Genomic DNA, 13,376 nt, shown 5'->3' with positions numbered 1-13,376 from the left:
GAAAGGATAAGTTTATGCTTTTTTTTATTTGTTTGCATTATCGCCAGTGGTACTTAATTACCTATCTTCTTTCTACTTTAGTGACTTTGTCGGGGTTGTGGGCAGTATTTGTAGAATTCCCCATTTGAAGAGGATTTTTTTTTCACTCCAGTCTGATCTCAAGCTAGTAGACGGTGGTTGGTACAGCTGCACAGTTGACATTTATTCTGCTGGGTTGGGCATCTGCCTGATTGTTTATTGTTCTTACCCATGGAGATTTGACTTCATTATTCTTGTCCTTAACATAAATATCCCTCCCTCTACTTTATAACCTCCAGCTTTTGTTAAAAAACTGCTGTATATTTAAATAATGATACCTCATTGGAAATCTTGTTTGTGATAAGATTGTGACATCTGTGGGAGATTTAGTTTGGTTTACCAAAAGATAATTTTGTAATATTGAAAATGATCTATACTTTATAAATACGTCAATAAATATTAGATGTATATGTCAGTGACTGAACATAGAATGCTAAAAATGAACAGTATCTGAAGAAATTCCTCTAATTACAAAAATAATGTATTAGAAATTAGTGTTCTTTTGTGATTCTGATGTATTTATTTTTACAGGTGTTTAAAAGAACCCCTCCTGGTGTTCGGAAAATAGTAATTGCTACCAACATTGCGGAGACTAGGTAAAAGTTGTTTTAAATATAAAATACTGATTAAACACCATAAAGTATTTACATACGTTAATCTTTTTTCTCTACCACATGCCTTGTTATTTATTAAAAATAAAACCTTTTTTTTTTTTTTTTTTTTTTTTTTTTTTTTGAGACGGAGTCTCGCTGTGTCGCCCAGGCTGGAGTACAGTGGCCGGATCTCAGCTCACCGCAAGCCCCACCTCCTGGGTTTACGCCATTCTCCTGCCTCAGCCTCCCGAGTAGCTGGGACTACAGGCGCCCGCCACCTCGCCCGGCTAGTTTTTTGTATTTTTTAGTAGAGACGGGGTTTCACCGTGTTAGCCAGGATGGTCTCGATCTCCTGACCTCGTGATCCGCCCGTCTCGGCCTCCCAAAGTGCTGGGATTACAGGCTTGAGCCACCGCGCCCGGCCAAAAATAAAACCTTTTTTATGGCAGTGAGCATAGTTTTATTTTTTGTGGGCTTTTTCGAGACAAGGTCTCATTTTGTCACCCATGCTGGAGTGCAGTGGTACGATCATGACTCACTGCAGCCTTGACCTCCTCAGCTCAAGTGATCTTTCCACCTCAGCCTCCCAAGTAGCTTGTACCACAGGCATGTGCCACCACACCTGTCTGATTTTTAACATTTTTTGTAGAGATAGAGTCTCACTGTGTTGCCCAGGCTGATCTCTAACTCCTGGGCTCAAAACGATCCTATTGCCTCAGCCTCCCAAAGTGCTGGGATAACAGGCCTGAGCCACCATGCATGGCCAATTTTGTGGGGTTTTTTTAACCTATAATAATGCTTTAGCGCAGAAATAGCATTTTAGGTGTTAGATTTTGTTTTGTTTACCTAAAGAAGCATGGGAGCTGAGGTAAATTTTGTCCTTTCGCCTGTTTCTGGTTGGGGGTAGTATTTGGTAATTAGTTATATCCAGCCTTTAAATTTTCTTGTATTCTCTTGGGGTACTAAGACATAGTTTAGTCACTGAAACAGATTCCTTTATGGAAGCTGATATTAAACCATGCTGTTGGGGTTCCCATGGAGCTAGGTATGAGGCAACCTGTGATATTTGGCTGTAGGCAAGTAAGAATTTAGTATATGATCTGAAGAACTAATACTGTGTTGTCACTTACAGTGCCTGACACTGCCTACTATTAGGTACTCGATCCCTATAATATTGGTAAATGTGGGTGTGAAGAGTAGTGAACATCCTGAATGGCTAAAATCATGTGATCCAATAAAAAAAAATGCTCTGAAATCCCTGTCTATAGGTCTTTTATAGGTTAATAGTGCTTTTGATGTGTGTGTGTATGTGTTTTTTTTTTTTTAACATTTTATATATCTGTTTTCCAAACAGCATTACCATAGACGATGTCGTTTATGTGATAGATGGAGGAAAAATCAAAGAGACACATTTTGATACTCAGAACAATATCAGTACAATGTCCGCTGAGTGGGTTAGTAAAGCTAATGCCAAACAGAGAAAAGGTCGAGCTGGAAGGTAAGATGGGAACTCTGTCCAAAGCTTTTAGAACACACCAAAATTTTGTGTAACAAAATGTGAAGCTGGCATTTAAATATATTTATTAGAAGAGTTACCTTTCTTATTATTTTGAGCTTACTGCAAAACATTTTTAAATAGAAAGTTATTTTAATCATAGTTTGGAAAAGTATCTGCCAAGTTTTCTATTTTATGAAACCTTTGCCTTAAACTTCTGAGTTTGATTAATAAGTTATGTTATTTATAATAGTTGGTTTTCATTTCTTTTTTTAAAGCATATAATATGTGTAATAATAATAGCAACTAATACTTTTTGAGTGTCAGATCATCTCCTAAACACTTGATTCATATTAACTTTCTTAATCCTCACTACAGTACTATGAGGTAGGTTATTATATCCATTTTATGGATAAGGAAATTAAGGTACAAGGAAGTTAAATGACTTGTCCAAAGTGCCATAACTTTCGAAATTACAGACGCAGGATTTGAATCCAGGCATTCTGACTCTACAGTCTAGGCTCGTAATCACTGGATTTTATAGCAGTACTGATTTTTCACCAGTACTTTTCAATGAAAGCACAAGGAAAGTACTTTTCCTCATAATGGTACAATAACTTAAGAAGTAAAAATATCTCTGTCTTAATGGTAGGAAAAATGATTTGTCTTGAACTTTTACAAAAAATTGGACTTTAATACATATGTCACAGTATTTCTACACTTACATGAGTGATAGAATTATATCTGGACTTTCAGAAGAGGGTTTTTCTTTTACCTTTTATAGATAGAATAAGAGATTTCCATTAATCTTTCGATACAGACTTAAGAAAAGGAGAGTTGAAAGAAAGCTTTACAGACCATCTGTCAACCCCTTGTTTTAAGTTTGTACAATATCTATAAAGCTCTGACTTACTTGCTGTAATCTTTGCACATTATCCCAGTATAACTTGATTTCGAGACAGTTTATTAGAGAGTTGATGCTGTTGAACCAAAATCGTGGGTTAGTCAAAGAAGTATACCCTCCTGATAATCAGTTATTAGGGAATAACTTGATAAGGGACCCAGAAAGACTGAGGTTTTCCCATGTAGACCCATCACCACTAAATATTGATTCAAAAAGTATTCACCATAGTGAACAGGTTTTGGCACACCTTTATATATGAATAGTAAACACACTAAGCCTTAGATTTGTTCCATGAAACAATAATGGAACTAAACTTAATAGAGTATTGCATTTTAACTAATCCTGAAATTGGTGTTTTAATTTAAAAGGAAAATAGTCGTTTGTAGAGTCTATAGATTAAAATTCTTTTAGCAAAGCCTTATTTTGGAGATCAGAAAAAGCTATATACTATGTGGCTCTCAATGGAGGTACTCTTTATTTTAGTTTCTACTGGAGAGATATTCAGGTATATTATATAATAGACAATGGATCTATGTAGACTCATGGCAGAAATAGCTAAGATTTTTAGAATTCATTTTTGTTCCTATAGCAGCAAGAGCCTATAGAAATATTTATTCTGCTTGAAAATACTTGAATATGGTCACCACTTCACATCTAGTCTTTTTTTTTTTTTTTTTTTTTGAGACAGAGTCTCGTTCTGTCGCCAGGCTGGAGTACAGTGGCATGATCTCGGCTCACTGCAACCTCCGCCTCCTGGGTTCAAGTGATCCTCCTGCCTCAGCCTCCCAAGTAGCTGAGACTACAGGAGCATACCACCACAGCCAGCTAATTTTTTGTATTTTTTTTTAGTAGAGATGGGGTTTCACCATGTTGGCCAGGCTGATCTTGAACTCCTGACCTTATGTGATACACCCACCTTGGCCTCCCAGAGTGCTGGGATTACAGGTATGAGCCATCATGCCCAGTCTACATCTAGTCTTATCATTGTCCAAAAAATGGTATCATTTAAGGCTCTAGTTATAAATATAAAACAAAAACTTTTAATATCCCTCTGAAAACTCACTAAATAAAATATACAGTACTTAAAATATTTTTCAGTAATATAGACAGGTTAGCATAATGCCAGGATTCATTACATAATATAATTGATCACAAGGCATACTTGAGGTTACTATTCTTAGCCTTAACCTGAGTAGACTGCTGTTACTGAGCACAGTAATCTGGAATCTGTCAGAAATAGGGAAGCAAATTATTGGCGTGGGGAGGAATTATTGTGTATCTTTCTTAAAACTGTGACAAGAGTAGAGGGTGTAGGGTTTTTCTAAACAGAACAAATACATGATTCATAAAAAGGGAAAAATAACTATGTACATTAGCTATTATGTGGCTTATAAGAAATAGATATTGGCTACTTCCCTGCCTACTGTTTTCTCTGGAGTTCTAAAAAGTCATTGATGACTGTCCCTCTTTGTTTTGTTTTGTTTTGTTTTGTTTTTAAGAGTTCAACCTGGTCATTGCTATCATCTGTATAATGGTCTTAGAGCAAGTCTTCTAGATGACTATCAACTGCCAGAAATTTTGAGAACTCCTTTGGAAGAACTTTGTTTACAAATAAAGGTAAATTAGGTGGGAGAATGAAGAAACTAAATGGAAGTGATCTCATTTTCAACATCTTTTATAGAACAAATTACTGTATTAATCTCCAGGAAAGAATTATTAACTCACAATTTATTTTGTGTGTGTGTTAGTGAATTGTGTATTTAAACTTCCTTCAAATGTATATTAAGCAATTTTAAATTACATACTGCTCTAGAGGAGGCAGACTGCCTGTGTTTGAATCCTGCTTCCACCCCGGAAAAGCTAGTTCTGTTATATTGGGCAGGTTGTTTAAATTAACCTCCTAAAATTCTTAGAACAGTGCCTGGCAAATAGTAAGTGCTCAGTGAACATTCTACTGTTATTACATGTTAACATGTTATCCTTCATTATAAACTACTTATTTTTTCAGTGTCTTGTATCTTTTGATATAGTTAGCCTTATTTTGAAGATAGTGGATAATCAACTTGTTCATTAAGATTTTAGCCAACTACTTTTCCTATTAATAGAGTTGATGTTCGAAAGTAGTAATATATATATATGGGCCTTTAAACATGTTTTTATAGAAATACAAATATAATTTTAATTCATTTTGGTAAAATAGCTTGAAAATCATGTATAAATTTGATGCTTTGAGTCATCAGCCCAGGTAGGGCTAAGTTGTAATGCTAGTATATTAATATTGTATGTGTTTAATTATATTTGTCTTCCCCACCCCCAGATTTTAAGGCTAGGTGGAATTGCTTATTTTCTGAGTAGGTTAATGGATCCACCATCAACTGAGGCAGTGTTGCTCTCCATAAGACACCTGATGGAGCTGGTAAATTTGTTTACTTGTTTTTTTAATTCTAACTTACAATACTAGAGCATGTAAGCCAATTAATTATAATGTTTACTCTCATTACTGCAAGGAAGACCAGTGATGTCCAATGCCAAATTTGATTTGCTATTTGACTATCAATTTAGAACTATCAGGTTATGAGATAGGCATTAGAAAGTTATAAAGTGATATCTTTGTAATAATTCTTAAAAGACTAGGATCTTTCTGCACTTTTTTTTCTCATTGGAGGCCTGATTTAAGATTACATAAAATTTGAAATTTTAAAGTTACTGGTCTTTAATTACTGGCGAGTAAAACAAATGTGCAGCTAAATGATTCATCACAAAGGAAGGACTATGTAGTAATTACTTACGTCAAGAAGAACATTCTCAGTATGCTGAAAGCCCCCTTCCTTCCCTCTCCCAATCACTCCACTGTCCCTTTGTCCCAATCATGATAGATATCATCTATCATGACTTTAACTATAATGGCTTGCTTTTTTTTTTTTTTTTGATGGTTTTACCATACAGGTATGCATCTTCATAAAGAGTTCAGTTTTGCGTATTTCGTGAACTTTACCCATACAGAATGTGTGTGGGTTTTTTTGTTCTTTGAGGGAGCAGAGCTCTGGATTATTTCACTTAATATTATGAGATCCAAATGTATTGTTGCTTTTAGCTGTGGTTTTCTTGTGTTTTGTTTTTTTTTTTTTGTCTTTTTCCTTTTTTTTTTTTTTTTTGAGACAGACTCTCACTTTGTCACCCAAGCTGGAGTGCACTGGTGTGATCTCAGATCACTGCAACCTCCACCTCCTGGGTTATAAGGTACATGTATTATCAAGTTCGGTAGATAACGCCCAACAGTTTTCCATAGCTGCAAACCACTTAAACTCCTACCAGTGATGGGTGAGGGTTCCTGTTGCTTTGTAGCTTCCTTGGTATTAATCGGCCTTTTATTCTAAAGGTATGTAGTGGTTTTAATTTGCATTTCTATGACTATCATTGAATTTTTCAGCAGCTTTTATGTTTATTATCCATTTATGTAGTCTCTTTGATAAATTGCTAGTGTCTGTTTTTCTGTTAGATTGTAGATCATCATAACAGTTCTTGTGTACTCTTCATCTGCACCTTTTATTGGTTGTATATTGCATTATTGCATATCTGTTTTCAACTTACCTGTTTTTAATACCTTGATAAACAAATTCCCTTTTTTTTTTTTTTTTTTTTTTTTGAGAGAGTCTCACTCTGTCACGCAGGCTGGAGTGCAGTGGCGTGATCTTGGCTCACTGCAACCTGCAACCTCTGCCTCCAAGGTTCAAGCAATTCTCCTTCCTCAGCCTCCTGCTGGTATTACCGGCACGTGCCACCACGCCTGGCTAATTTTTGTATTTTTAGTAGAGATGGGGTTTCACCATGTTGGCCAGGCTGGTGTGGAACTCCTGTATGATCCGCACACCTTGGCCTCCCAAAGTGCTGGGATTACAGGCATGAGTCGCCACTCCCAGCCTAAATTCCTAATTTTAATGCTGCCAAATATATAATTCTCAAAGGTTATTGCTTTTTAGCCTTTAATAAGTCTTTTCCTGAGGTCATAAAGATACATTTAAAAAATTTTTATTGTTTTTGTTTATAATGCATCTGCAGTTGATACGTGTTGGGATTGAGGTAGAAATAAAAGGTTTTACATATGTAGAGCATTGACTGAGCACCATTTATAGAAAAGTTCATCTCTTTTTGTCCTTGTTCTGTGGTCTTTGATAGGTCAAGGTCTGTGGATTTGTTTGTCAGTTTCTAGGCTTATTTCTCGTCTGTTGGCCTGTATTTCTCTCCTGAGCTGGTATCACATTGCCTTAATTACTCTAGCTTTATGATAAGTCTTGCTTTCTAGTAGAACAGATCACTCCCTTTCATTCTTCTTCAAGAATGTCTTGACTCCAGAGACTGAGGTGGGAGGATTGCTTGAGCCCAGGAGTTTGAGGGTTGCAGTGAGCTGTGCTTGTGCCACTGCACTCCAAACCAGATGACAGAAAAAGACCTATCTCTAAAAAATAATAATAATAATAATAATAGTGAATTGTTTTAAAACAGGCGAGTGTCTTGGCCCTTCTTGGTGCTTTGTTTTTCCAGATACATTTGAGAATCTTGGGAGTTTGATTTTGATTGAATTCTGTCTATAAATCATTTTGGGGAGAACTGGTATCTTTACAGAATTGAGTTTCAGCAAAAAGATCATCATCTACTACTCTGTTTATTTGGGTATTCAGTCTCAGTGTTTTAGAGTTATCTTTGGGGTTTTATATGTCTTTATTTAGATTTTTAAAAATTTAGATTTTAAATATTTAAAAGCAGAATCCAAAATACCACTAACCTAGAAGATAAGTGGTATTTCATCATCTTTTGAGTGTGATAGTTTACAGAAATAAAGTTGCTTGAATGATTGACTTTGTATTCATTAATGCTGTAAAGTCCCCTAATTCAAATCACTTTACGTAGATTTTTGCTGCATATATAATCACATCTCTACATAATTACAATTTTGTTTATTCTTGTTCAAGTTTCTGGGACCCTTAATACAGTGTTGAGCAGAAGTGATGTGGTAGTGTAAAGGAACAGCCATCAGCAAGTCATTGAGAGTATAATGTTTGTTGATTTTTTTGTTTTGTTTTGTTTTGTTTGGTGTGTGGAAGCTCTTACTACGTTAAGTTTACTAAGACATTTTTATCCTGTATGAATAATCAGTTTTATCAAGTATCTTCTGCTTCTGATGAGATTATGGTATGACTTCTTTAGTTGGTTCATGTATTCAGATACACTGATATTTCAAATATTAAACAAATTTTTATTCTTAGAGTAAACCTAACTTGCCAGCATTCCATTTGCCATTATTTTGTTTTGTGATTTTTGTATGTGAGTTTATTCACTTTTCTTCAGATGTCCTTGTAAAATTTAGATATCAAGCTATTCTAGATTCAGAAAACAGGTTGAGGGTTTTTCTTTTTTTTTTTTCTTTCATTTGAAAGAGGTCTTAAAAAAAAAAATTAAGGGTATTTTCTCCAAAACTGTTGAGTAAAAATCTGTGTCTGATGGGATGCTTATGAGTTCTTTTATTATTATTTCTTGTTTACATCTGTATGCCTAGTTATTTTAATTGTGCACTGGAAATTCTGTTTACAAAATTCTTAATAGGTAAAAATTTGAAGCTTGGGATGAGGGTAGCTTTTTTTCAGCAAGGATATGTTCCTTTTCTGCCAGGAAAAGAGGCCCCAACCTCTACACTCACCTCCCTTAGATGTCTGTCATTCCCTAACCTCTTGACTTGTAATTCTTTGTTAACTCCTTGGTATCTTCAGGCTACTTTTCTAGCTGTCCACAGTGGGGTGGTTGGACCAGATGACCTAGGGAATCAGAGCAGAAGTCACTCCTATTTTTCTAAGGTTTTAGATAGTTCCTTTTTCTTTTGCTTTTCTGTCTCATGTCACCTAAACTACTAGAACCTAGAGAGTATGCATTATGCATTCCAAATGTATGATAGTGTATCTTTTGTTTTTGTTATTTGTTTCTACAACTTTTATACTTTATTAGGTGATTTTCTTTATTTAACAGAAAGTTTGTCATTTCTGGTATTTCTTCTTAACACAGAAAAGCCAAGATGCGCGTTAATTTTGGTTTCGTTTAAATAAGTTTGTAACCTTTGCTGACCTCACGAAACTTATGTTTTGGTAGGGAAAACTAAAGCTGAACAATTTTCGGGCATTTGGACTAGAAGAGAGAGTAGTGGCTTGTTACTCTTTTTAAAGCAACCTAAAATCATTTTAAATGTAATGCTTTACAGGATTGATTTTAAACACACACTCTTCCTTTACAGAACGCTTTGGATAAACAAGAAGAATTGACACCTCTTGGAGTCCACTTGGCACGATTACCCGTTGAGCCACATATTGGAAAAATGATTCTTTTTGGAGCTCTGTTCTGCTGCTTAGACCCAGTACTCACTATTGCTGCTAGTCTCAGTTTCAAAGATCCATTTGTCATTCCATTGGTAAGAAAAATTGAAACAAAATCAATTTATTTTAGATATGAACAGGAGTTGCTTAGATGTATTTTTCATTAGCATTTTATTAGAATGCTGTTCTCTGTTATAGCATCAGAGCAATTTAAATTGCCTATATCTGCTCTTTTTAAGGGAAAAGAAAAGATTGCAGATGCAAGAAGAAAGGAATTGGCAAAAGATACTAGAAGTGATCACTTAACAGTTGTGAATGCATTTGAGGTAAAAAAAAAAATCTTGTTCTGGATTATGACAGTTTATTCAAATGAAATGCTGATAATAGAATAAGGATCATATTTAACCTTTTGAAATCTGTGTTGTTATAAGGCCGGGCATGGTAGCTCATGCTTGTATTTATAGCACTTTGGAAGGCTGAGGCAGGCGGATCACCTGAGGTCAGGAGTTTGAAACCAGGCTGGCCAACATGGCAAAACCCTGTCTCTACTACAAATACAAAAATTAGCTGGGTGTGGTGGCGGGCACCTGTAATCCCAGCTACTCAGGAGGTTGAGGCAGGAGAATTGCTTGAACCCGGGGGCGCAGAGGTTGCAGTGGGCCGAAATCGTGCCACTGTACTTCAACCTGGGCGACAGAGTGACACTCCATCTCAATGAAAACAAAAAACCAAAATCTATATTATATAATCATAAATATCAGGAATAAATTGCTGAGAATGTTGAAATTTAGCTGAACATTTGAAAAAAGTTATAATTCATAGTAGTTTTTGGTAAGAATGAACAAGTGAATCGTTTATTTTAAAATTTTGTATTTAATAATTTCTTTGTATCTTTGGCTTATTAACATTCATGACAATCTCTTTCTATTCATTAATAAACTACCCTGTATTCAGATTTAACATGTAATAGAGAATCATAATCATGTGCATAATTCAGATTGGGAGACACCTCCCAAAAGCCAGGTGTATCTGAGGGTAAACATTTATCACCTATCTTGGTAAAATTTAAATGTAATTTGGTTTTTAGAGGCAGTATCTTTTTTCTGTAGCTCTACATTCTGTTTCGTATGGCATATTATGGGGAAATTCAAGTTTTTTTGTCTTTGAGCTTATTCAACTTGTCTTTCCTTTTTCCCCCATTTCCCTCCTCTAAAAAAAAGCAAGCCATAAAGAAAAGTTGTGAATTTGAAAATATGTAATAGCATTTAGGTCGGTTTAATAGTGTGCTCTGTTTGATTAGTGTATTATGTACAGTTTGGATGTCATTTTGTGTAAAATACATAATATATTACTGTATACTTAATTGTATAAAGGTCTGGAACTTCAGTGTTGGTTATCTCAAGGACTAGGATCATGGGGAGCGTATGTGTTTTTAGTTTGTCAGTTATAAAGTTCTTCGAATTTTTTACAAAGAAAATTAAATATTAGTAGAATATTAAAGTTTTACTAAAATAAAGAGGGAAATGAGTAGTAATCTTCGTTTGCAGGAAGAATATATATTTCTTCATTTCTTTGCCCCACAGGGTTGGGAAGAGGCTAGACGACGTGGTTTCAGATACGAAAAGGACTATTGCTGGGAATACTTTCTGTCTTCAAACACACTGCAGGTAATGGTGAATGTTTTGGAATAATTATCGTGTATGCTAGATTACAGAATATGTGTATCCATTTTGTACAATTAGATCTATAGCAAAAACGTCAAATATATGGAAATTGAGTATATTTGTATATATACCCAAAATAATGGGGGATCTTTCTTAAATCAACTGCAACAAAACAAGGAAAAGAAACACAGTTCCAGAGGATAAGAGCAAAGCACAGTAAGGTTCAATTTCTGTTCCTGTCCCCACACTCTAGTTGCCGTTTTGATGATTCAGACTGAGAATTTTTGCTAACACTTATAAAATCTGTTGAAAAGTATCAAATAGGATAGATACCTGTATGTTTTCTGGTTTAATACAGTGAAACACCGCAGACAAGCATTTGTAAAACAGAAGAAAACAGTAAAGAGTGCATATACCATTATATTTCAGACTACACTGAACTGGGGATTCGAAGCCAGTGGGAATAGAAATATCCTCATCTCTCAGTACACATACACCCCAGCTATGTGACGTGAGGCCTTATACTGGACGTTTAACAGATGTACAAAGTAGTAAACAAAAAAATCTAACGTACCGAGTCAGAAGTGCCCAGTCATTAGCAAAATGGAAAAAAAGGTTCACCACAAATCGAAAAGAAAGGAAAAGAAAAGACAAAAAAAAAGAATGGAATGCCATGTTTCAATAGAAAACACCTTACAGCTGTTTCATGATATGGAATAGCTAATAAGAATATGAATCCAGCAAAACAAAGGTTAGAAAATAAACAATAGAGTGAATGAAAAGACTCTTGAGCTGAGAAAACAAATTGAAGAACAAAAGAAATCACAAGGAATAGAATGGACACCCCTTAAAAACAAGTTATTGCCATAGGAAAAAAGCTTGAACTAATCACAGTTTATGGAGGTACCTGAAAAAGACAAAAATTAAAGCAATAAGTAAAATCTTAAAGACAGGAAGACAGAACTGATCCATCATGAGAACAGTAGATATTAGTATCTGCATAGAAATCCTGTGTAATTGAATATTTATTTTGAGCCACATATAAGAACATTTTTTTTGAAATGGAAAAAATGAACAGAAGTATGAAAAAATAACTGAATCCAAGTGTTTGAGAATGTCATGTCGTCAGGATACGAATTCAGGTGTAAAGAAAAACAACAGGTATTCAAGAAAATACTCAAGAAATACTATAACCCTGATCTCTTCTTGAAAAGCCCATTGACGGTGAAGTGCTGTCAATTAAAAGGGGAATCACAGTGGAGATTTCAGGATTGGAGAGTGCATGCTTTATCAGCTGGTAGTATACATTAGAAGTATTTAAATATAGAGCTAATAATAAAATGGTGTTAGGAATTATACATGAAAAATAGAATGTAAAGGTTATTATCCTGAATAGTATAAAATAATGGCAGTAAAAACCAGCAGGTGTCTAAGAAAGTCAGGTGTAAGGAAATTAGGTGGGGAAGTCACACCTTTCATAAAAGGGATATATACTTAAATATAACCAACTTTATATTTCATAATCTCTAAAAGGAATTCCTTAGGAAATACTTCTGTGCTTATGAAAATTTAAGATTCACTGGTCATTCACTTTCATTTCTATTTAACTTTTCTTTAAATTGAACTAAAGTTAATTGTTTAAAGAATTTCTATACTATGATTCTGTCATTAGGATACATTTCTTCTATCAATATATATGCTTAATAGGTGTCTGCAATCTTGTTTATTTAGAAAGACTGAGTATTGAGGCATGGGAAGTACTTTTCTATATTACTTGAATGCTTTATAATTACTTGAATGCTTTATAATAAGCCATGTATCGTTTTTTTCCAAAAAAAAAAAAAAAAACCTTAAGTTTACGTGCCATTGTTAATCATATTTAATTCTCAGTCATAGAAATGTGGATGTTGATTATTTTCTTTATGCTTTTCTATATTGTTTTTAAAATGGGGATGGAAAGTAATTTTAAAAATTCTATTAGTCTTTCACAAAATGGAGTAATCCTTAAACATCGGTGGCTGTTCCTTACAACATGCAAACTTTTTCAATGAAAAGTCAGGTAATATTTTAGGTTTACAGGTCATAAGCTCAGTTATAAGCATTGACCTCTACTATTGTAGTGCAAAAGCAACCAAATGTAGATGAATGGGTGTGGCTGTGTTCCAATAAAATTTTATTGACAAAAACAGCTTTTGTAGTTTGCCAGCCTTTGCTTTAAAACATGTTTGCAAAAGTTTTCATAAAGCAGAGAGAGCTTACAACTCAATTTATCTATTAGTGTAT

The 13,376-nt window shown here is 34.6% G+C and overlaps 1 protein-coding gene across 4 annotated transcripts in view; it reads left to right on the top strand.

The window, feature by feature from the left end:
• Positions 1–13,376, top strand: part of DHX36 (DEAH-box helicase 36) — a 50,891-nt gene that overhangs the window by 31,892 nt on the left and 5,623 nt on the right. For all 4 annotated transcript variants that reach the window (XR_012430807.1, XM_005546156.5, XM_005546154.4 and 1 more), the window contains 7 exons: positions 610–674; positions 2,026–2,169; positions 4,570–4,687; positions 5,388–5,486; positions 9,351–9,524; positions 9,669–9,755; positions 11,013–11,096. Coding sequence is in view for 3 of the 4 variants with exons in the window: in XM_005546156.5 (XP_005546213.2) it covers positions 610–674; positions 2,026–2,169; positions 4,570–4,687; positions 5,388–5,486; positions 9,351–9,524; positions 9,669–9,755; positions 11,013–11,096 (771 nt within the window). In the remaining variant the exon portion in view is untranslated. The remainder of the gene's footprint in view (positions 1–609; positions 675–2,025; positions 2,170–4,569; positions 4,688–5,387; positions 5,487–9,350; positions 9,525–9,668; positions 9,756–11,012; positions 11,097–13,376) is intronic.

The sequence above is a fragment of the Macaca fascicularis genome, chromosome 2 (assembly GCF_037993035.2).
Source record: "Macaca fascicularis isolate 582-1 chromosome 2, T2T-MFA8v1.1".
NCBI lineage: Eukaryota > Metazoa > Chordata > Mammalia > Primates > Cercopithecidae > Macaca > Macaca fascicularis.
Note: the sequence above shows the minus strand (reverse complement) of the source record. Positions and strands in the feature narration are given on the sequence as shown.